Raw genomic sequence first — 8,761 nt, forward strand, 5'->3', positions numbered from 1 at the left:
TAAAATCTCAAAGAGTAGCTATGAAAATATAAAAAAACCTTTTAATTAATTTATAAACCTCTTTATTTTTAAGTTATTTTTTTAAAGTTAAAACAATACACTTGATTTTTATTTACAATTTTTCTTTGGTTTTCTTGTTTATACGATTAGTGGCTTGAGCCATCCACTTGCTTATTGTAAGTGCTATCTCCATTTCAGGAATCTTTTCAAATTTTGAACAGCTTCGTACAGCTTCTAAAAACATAAAGAGTTAAACATAGGTATAAATAAAATATATTACAATCACAACATAAAATTATATTATCAGCTCTCACCAAAAATTATTTTGCATGAGTGCAAAGAAGAAAATTTGTTTTTGCCTTTAAAACCAATATAAGAGTAATTGCGTAACCAGTTATCGTTAAATAATTTTTGCATCATACGCCTTATTGTTTCTGGGATAGTTTTTCCAACTGAAAGGGATAATTCTGAAACCTGAAAGATAAGCAAATAATATACAACATTGATATTAAGTAATAGTTAAATTCATAATATATAAATGTTGATATTTACAACTTTGTCTCTATAAGTAGAAGATTCAAGTAACATTTCAAAATTGTGTAGAGTTTCCTCGTTAGATATAGGGATGTTTTCATTGTTTAAAACAGATACAGCAGTCCAATCCGAGTTTCTTGTTACACCTTGTTCTAAGATATTGTTAACATTTTCCAGCATTTTCTTATTTGATTCTGATATAAACGATAAATGCTTAATATCATACTTTAAGTTTGTGAATGATGTTTTTATTATATATTCATTGAGTCCTTGAAAAAATAAATTAGAGTTAAGTACATCAATAACTGCAATTAAATATATCACATTAAATTAATATTAAATCATTACAGTATTTAAGTTCAATTTAATAAAGTAAATACAGCATTATCAAATTACAGGTAAATAACTTACTATTAAAATCATCCAACTTGACTACATCTGCAGATTCAATAAGATTTTCTTTCAAACCATCAGTATCCAATTTTATAATTTTATTATTACCTTCAGAGAAAAAAATAACCAAGTTAATAGACAAATTTTAATAAACATTATAAAGAGCTATGTTCAATTCAATTTCAAAACCTATACCTAAATATATATATATTTTTAAGGAGAAAATAAAATATTATAGTAGATAGTTTTAAGATCCATAAATATATAATATATCTTTATTTACTTGAAACAATAGGCTGATAAGATTTTAATTTTTTGGTTTCTGTACCACCATTAAGAAAAATGTCTAGTATAATATACACTAGTTAGATAATTGGTGAATTTTAAATAATTCTAAATATATTTAATTAAATCAAGTATTATATTCTACTGTTAATAATCAAATACTTTTTTTTTAATCTATTAAAATGTAAAAAGTTGAATTTTTTAACTATGAAATATGATATTTAAATTAAAAAATCATAGAAATTATACTTAAAATTTAAAAGTATGGCAAAAAATATCACTATACCAGCATTTATCTCCAGCACATCATTATCATTGCTTTGAGCAAATAGTTTACGTTTAACTTGCACTTTTGAATCTGGAGTATCTACTTTTTTAATACTATTAAGTGAACCATCAATAGTAACGGCTGCAGTATTTTCATTTTGCACTTTCCATTTTCCAACAGGACTATTGATTATTTCTAAACAATCTACAAAATTTATAAAAAAAAAATAATTATAGGAAAATATGAAAATATAACATAATATTATGTAGTATTATAGATATTGGTAATTAATTTACACAACATGAGCCATATACTTCCCAAAGATTTTAATAATAATTTATAAGAAGTTATAAACAAATGACAGATTTCTTAAAAATAGATGATTATAGGTACTAGAAGAGTATGCTAATTATTTTTTAAATGTAAGCGATCGTTAACATTTTTATTTGTACCTAATTCAATTTATTACCATAAGCAACTTTATACACTATATAATATCAAATTATAGGTACATAGTAGTTACTTTTGAAATAGTGAAAAAATGTATTGGTTGAAATGTGAGAGAAGGCATGCTAGGATAAACTAATATATTAGGTACTATAAATAGTATTTTAAATTTATTAACTTTTTCTAAGTCATATTCATGACTACGGCCAGGATTTCAATGCAAAGTGCATATTTTTTTTGTTGATCATACACAGTGCTTTCTAAGTACATAATTCGTTTCATGTAACAAGGGTTTGAATTGTTTGAAAGCTACAAATTTTTAGCATTATTGGGTTATTTTGTTGGTTTTTATTGCATATTTGTTCAATATAGATATAAAATTCAGCCTATTCAAAATATTATCTAAAGATGAATTATTTTCTTGATGTTAATATTTTACATAAATTTTAATATATATTTTGGTATGTTTAAGATGAATAATATTTCCACAAAAAAAGCCAAAACATATGCGTATCAACATCATAGTACCTAGTCAATATTTTAATTTTTTTTAAATAAATAATAATTATATCTCATTTATAAATTAAAATTTGTTTAAAAAAAATTCTATGGCATTTTTAAGGTCATTTTTTGTGGTAAAATGCATTTTTTGAGGGCATATATGGCTATTTTCTAGAGCATATTTGTATGGTTTTAAGTGCATTTAAATCCGGACCCTATTCATGACATAATAATTTTGTATTTGAAAACAAATTATTGTTTTATAAATAAGACTACATATAAATAACAGTTATAGTATTACCGATATCGTCATTTTCCAAATGTTTGAAATTTAGTGGAGAGGCACATAACTGTTTTTCACTGCTTAACATCAATTGGTTAAAACTTCCACGATCTGTAATATAAATTATTTTGAATTATAGGTAAATTTATATTCCTTTGGTAAATTTAAGTAATAGTAACACTTATAAATATAAATAATAATTTAAATACTTTGATTGACACTTGGAGGCACATACGACTTATCTTTATCATCACTGTCATAAAAATCTGTATTTTCACTGGAATCTAGATTATTAGACAAATAAAGTATAAACAAATTGCAATGTTAATAAATATTATGAAAAGATTTACAATTTTAAAACTTTCATTATTTCACATATGTATAGATGAGACATGATTGAAAATTTATTTTGTAATGTAGTGTATATTATTAGATGGTTGGCTGTGTAGTTATTTTTGCTATTATTATAGTTTTAAATACCTACAAATGCTTAATTATCATGAAATATTTTTTAATTATGTTCTTAAAAGTTAATTTTTAATTTTTGCATAAGTAGACATCACATTATTATTTTATTTTTAAATAATTAGATATTTATTGCATAGTTTATATCATGTGTTTAGTGCCAAACAACCCAACCCTAGTTATTATATTTTTTTTTTTTAAACTATGCATCATTGAAACAAAACAGTACTAAACGTATATCTCTATAAACATAATAAATATGTCAAATTGAAAAAACTACCTGAGAATTCTGGTGCTATATTTGTTTCTTTAGATACACTTTTTTTGGATACTATATTTTTGATTCTTTTGTTAATTTTTGATCCACTATCTTCAGCTGAAGAAAGGTCTGAAGTGCTTTGAGCTTTTAACGCTTTAAGCCTAGCTTCGACGTAAGATGCTAAAAATATTTAAAGAATACAAATTAATTTTAAAAAATTTCATATAATATACAATTTTTAAATGATTAATACATTACTAACCAATCGGTTTTTCAGATAGTAGTCTCACTTTATAATAATCAAATTCTGATTTTCCAGGTTTTACTTGATTTTCTACAAATTTATTTTTATTTTTTATAAATGGTTTTGGCCATGCACAATATCCTCTTTTTACCCAAGTTGTTGGTACTGCTGACACAGAATTGTCACTTAAAAAATGAACTATGAGCCACATATTGTTTTCTATAAATCTATGTAAAAAAATATATTAATTATTTTACTTTTGCAACACAATATTATATTCTATTATAATGTTATATTAAAATATTCATGCTTTTGAATAACAAAAAGATGTTTACTATTTAGTTACCTAACTAAAACTAGATTGAATTTGGATAAAATATTTATTATAGTACCTATTTAGTTAATATTGTAGTTAAAAAGGAATATTTTAAATTATTAAATATTTAAATTATTTTAAATTGCAAAATTAGTAAATCAGTAAATACATATTTTATTTTTTTATTTAAAGCAAATATAAATACTAGTATACTACTATGATCAAGGTAAAGCCAATGAAATGTACCTGCATATTTGTATTTGTAATTTAAATGTGTCCAACGTTGTTGTCCATATTTAATCAATTTATCCTATACTATAGATGTCATTTATAATATTTATATCTACTGTTTAATTAAGTTAAAATTATATACACTTATATACACTAATTACATAATTACATAGTTCAACTAAAATGAATGTAAAATTGGAAAGGCAATATATCTTTCCTTGACAGGAAATAAAATCATTTTATTTTTAATTTCTGTAATTTTCCAATATTTTAAGATTTTTGATAAATTGTGTACAATGAATACACTCAATTTGCTGGACTTAATTGGCTTATCATAAAATGGTTGCTTATTTAAAAATTCAAATCCAATAATAAGGAGTTCTTTTGTAGAATTATTATGTGCAATATTTTTAATTTGAACAACTTCTCCAGTATTTGTAAGAATATAAGAGTCCGATAATGAACGTGTATTTATGTTTATTTTGTTGTGAAGCATTAATTTCAAATATTGAGGGCCACATGTATTTTGTATTAAAGGGCCATTACTATGTTCATAATTTAAAACTACAGCAATAGGTTGGTTACTCTTTTGACTAACAATTTCATTTGTACTTTTCTCTTGATATCGTTTAATGACTTGTTCAAGTGGCTTTTCATGTTTCCTTAACATTTGCTTAAGAGTTTTCATGTAATTTTCAAAAACAAAACAACTACATGAATCAAGTTGACCAAACCATTCATAATCTGAGCAAATATGTGTAAGGCCGTGAATATTATGGGAAACCATGTGCTTACCATAAATATTTTCAAAATCACTTACAAAAAAATGTAATAGTGAGTTTGCATATTTTAAAAGTTTATTTGGAATATTTGAACTCAGTAAAATGTTCATAGAAATATTTAAAAACATAAAGTTGTCATACATTCTTTCAGAAAGAATATTTTTTAAAACAAGTGGCCCAGTATAAATCAAAAATTGACGTAGCTCAGTAGCTTTCCATCGGCTAACCTCTTCAATTTTTCTTGGTTTTCTAACAAAATCGTTTGTTATTGATGATTTGAATGATAAGAAGTTTTTTGAAATTTTTTTTATCTGCCAACTAGGTAAACGAACAGTTAGAGGTCCATGCATCCACAAATTAATAAGTTTTCTCATTGCTCCCAATGTTACCAGATGCATATAGTCCAAAGGGAAAGAGTTGACCATATCAAAACCAGGGATTCTTATGAGGTCTGATAAAGAATTGCCAACATGATGTTCTTCTTGTACTTTATTAATATATCCTTCATGACTTCTTTCTCTAGGTTTAATTTCTTGGTATGGAAAGCAAGTACGGTTATTTAAATATTCACCCTCTACAAAACATCTAGTACAAGAATGATATCCAGTGTGTCCTTTAATTTTCATTATGAAAGATTTTGCTGGAGCATCAGCACACATAGCAAAAATAGAGACTTTTTGAATACGATTATTAATATCAATGCCATTTTTTACTAAATGTTCAGCTTCATCGATAAATTCTTTTAAGAAATCATTACTGTCAACAGGCTTCTCAAATCCATGATAAAGGCCGATAAGAAAAACATATTCTTTGAAAGGCTGTACATATGCCAAAATAGGCCAAAATTGGCTAGAACTACTTTTTGCTAAAGGCACTCCATCAATCCCAATAATTATTTTTATTTCATCCTCATAAATATTATAACGTTTAGAACATTTAACTATTCCATCTTTTAATCCAAAATGAAAATAGTAGCCAGGATTAACAATTCTTAAATTTGTGATTTTAGTATTAGAATGTAATAATGTTCTACAATCAAGAGGCAATGAATTAAAGCATTTATGCTGTTTCAAAATTGGTAAAAGTCTGTTAACTGTTGCATTAGGTACATTACATTGAACTGCCCAATTGGCTAATTGTGATTTAAAAGTTTCCGAATTGTCTACAATTTTATTTGGAACAGAATAAATGTGAGTAGAATTATTAGGGTGACCTGGAATTTCATTATGTTGCCCAACTGTTGATATTAAATTAATTGCATCATTATTTTTAGCTAATTCAGGATTGTTTTGAATAATATTTTCTGAAATATTTACCTCCTCAGAAGTAGATATTATAGTATGTACTTTAAAATTGTTTGATGTTTCATTTGATTTATTAAAAGAATTAAGAACTTTGAGCTCTTCTTGAATTTTTCTTCTTTTACTTCGGTAACTACGTATCATTTTAAAATCTATTTGAAATAAAAAAAAATAAGGAAATAAAATACCTACAAATAGATACAATAGGTAACTTCCTACTTAAAAATGTATTAGGTACTTTAATTTGACTAATTTGGGGTAATAATTTACACCAAAAACCTTGAATTAAAATTAGTACCTAATACTTTGTTGTTTTTTATTTTTAACTAGAAAATTGTACGATCTGTAAAATAATGATTTACAATAAGCACAAATGATTTGAAAATTAACATAGAAAAGATAAAATAATATAGGAAAACGTAACAAACAATAATAAGTTAAATTACAATTATTCAAATCAATTCTGACAGAGGGCTTGAGTGAAGAGGCCATCCATTGATGGAACTTTATGACACGTGGAAGTAGACTTAGTATATAGTTAAATAAATATTGGATGCAGGATTATAATATATTCAAGTGAAAATACCTAACTATGTTGTATTTCATAATAATGTGTAATAAAAGTAATTATTTATTATTATGTATTTTAGTGATAAGTATGTTCATATAATGTGTGATATTATTATTTTCATATATAGGTAGGTATGAAAGGATTGTATATTATATATAGTATAAATTAAGCTAACATCTGGATTTGTAGCTTAAGGTATCTACGATGATTATTATATTTTTATAAGAAAAAATATTAGGTAGTCGGTAGCTGATAAGGTAGTAAATACTAAATAGGTACCTACTAAAACAATCCTATTTTTTTTGTGTTAGAAATACCTTGGCGATTAAAAATATAATTTATAACATTAATAAACAATGTCAATGTTATAATAAATTAATTTTCTACAATTATTAAGTTATCATTTAAATGTATATTATTGTATAATGTATATCATATTATCATACATGTAAAATCATATTCTGTTATAGGCACCTACCTCATTTTTTTCTCATATATTTCAGTAATTTAAAAATGTTAGGAATTACCGAATTTATAAATTGGGTACCAATAGGTAGGTACACCAGTGGCGTCAACTTGGGCATTTGCCCTAGTGTAACATTTACAATGACTTTAAGTCGGCACAGTTAAAAATGGCTATAGATTTATTCTATGTGAATCTGTGTGAAAAAAATGTTGAGTCGGCAAATCAGTGAGTGGTTACCCTAGTCGAATAAAAACTGAAATGACGCCACCGAGGTACACAGCATTAGGTGTATACATGGTAAAATTGAAATAAAATATAATTAAGTAATATATAATAGAATAGGAAAATGGGGTACTTACCAGTATGTATGTATGTTGGTACAACCAAACTACCAAACTATTACTATTTACTGCAGAGTGCAGACGTGAGTCGTAATTGAAAAATGTAAATAATGTAAATGTAATACGTATGTAGTCGTGTAATATTGTAATATACTGATTACTGGTCACTGCCCACTGGTGGAATGAGTAAGAACACTATAACGTCTATAACTTATAAGAACTATATCGGCGATCGATCGCTATCTGTAACGGCGGCGCGCGGCGGTGAATCGTACTGGCTTATCTTGGGAAAACCAAAATTCGATCATTTTTAGCAAGCGGGCGGCAGGCGGCATGTGTACGCACGACGACTCCGCTCTCCACCACACCCGACGGTCGACACCCGACCGACCGTCCGCGTTTAATAATACACACGAATTCTGCAATATTAAGCGACGTTGTCGATTGTTGATAAATAAATATTATAAATCATCGTTTAAAATCAACGACCCCCTCCGGCCTCCGTTTAATGTTTATACTTTTATAGATATTAAACTCAAAATAACTTAAATAATAATTATTACTATTACATTATTGACTTAATGCCATCAATAAAAATATATTATAATAATGATTTATTTAAATTTTGTACATTTAAGAATACAATTAATTGGTTAAAAATGTACCTATTCACCTATGATTATAATATTATTAGGTACCTATATCATATTTTAAACCAACGTTATACCAGTGGTACGACACTCGAGGTTGGTCAAACCATGTTTGTACGAATTCTACGATAAGTATAAGTATACACTGTATGCAGTATGCACACTAACTTGATTTCGTATTCTGAATATACAAAGTTATTCTGTGATAGTGATACTACTACTACACGTTACGATAATAGTTTGAGTAAATCGTATCAAACTGAGTGTTACACTTAGCTCATTGCTGTATGATTAATTACATCGTGTATATGGGACTGCAGGGACACACACTTAAGCCACACTTTCACCCTCTCTGTACTGGGGGCTCTATGCTCTATTATACATTTTTAATCTTCAATTTTATTTTGGAAAATATAATATTAAG

At 26.1% G+C, this 8,761-nt stretch overlaps 2 protein-coding genes across 2 annotated transcripts; both read right to left on the minus strand.

The window, feature by feature from the left end:
- Positions 1 to 66: 66 nt before the first annotated feature.
- Positions 67 to 7,844, minus strand: LOC149061505 (uncharacterized). The gene is made up of 10 exons (XM_089216969.1): positions 7,706 to 7,844; positions 3,698 to 3,906; positions 3,457 to 3,615; positions 2,921 to 2,995; positions 2,730 to 2,822; positions 1,499 to 1,684; positions 946 to 1,035; positions 553 to 803; positions 315 to 474; positions 67 to 234 (listed from the first exon to the last, which is right to left on the minus strand). Exons 2-10 carry the CDS (start codon positions 3,888 to 3,890, stop codon positions 113 to 115), a joined length of 1,329 nt encoding a protein of 442 aa, XP_089073095.1. The 5' UTR covers positions 3,891 to 3,906; positions 7,706 to 7,844; the 3' UTR covers positions 67 to 112.
- On the minus strand, positions 4,405 to 6,453 carry LOC149061506 (uncharacterized). Its single transcript, XM_089215016.1, has one exon. The coding sequence runs from the start codon at positions 6,451 to 6,453 to the stop codon at positions 4,405 to 4,407; it is 2,049 nt and encodes a 682-aa protein (XP_089071142.1).
- Positions 7,845 to 8,761: the final 917 nt, after the last annotated feature.

The sequence above is a fragment of the Diuraphis noxia genome, unplaced genomic scaffold, assembly GCF_037042655.1.
Source record: "Diuraphis noxia isolate RWA-SAM2 unplaced genomic scaffold, SU_Dnox_SAM2 contig0001, whole genome shotgun sequence".
Lineage (NCBI taxonomy): Eukaryota > Metazoa > Arthropoda > Insecta > Hemiptera > Aphididae > Diuraphis > Diuraphis noxia.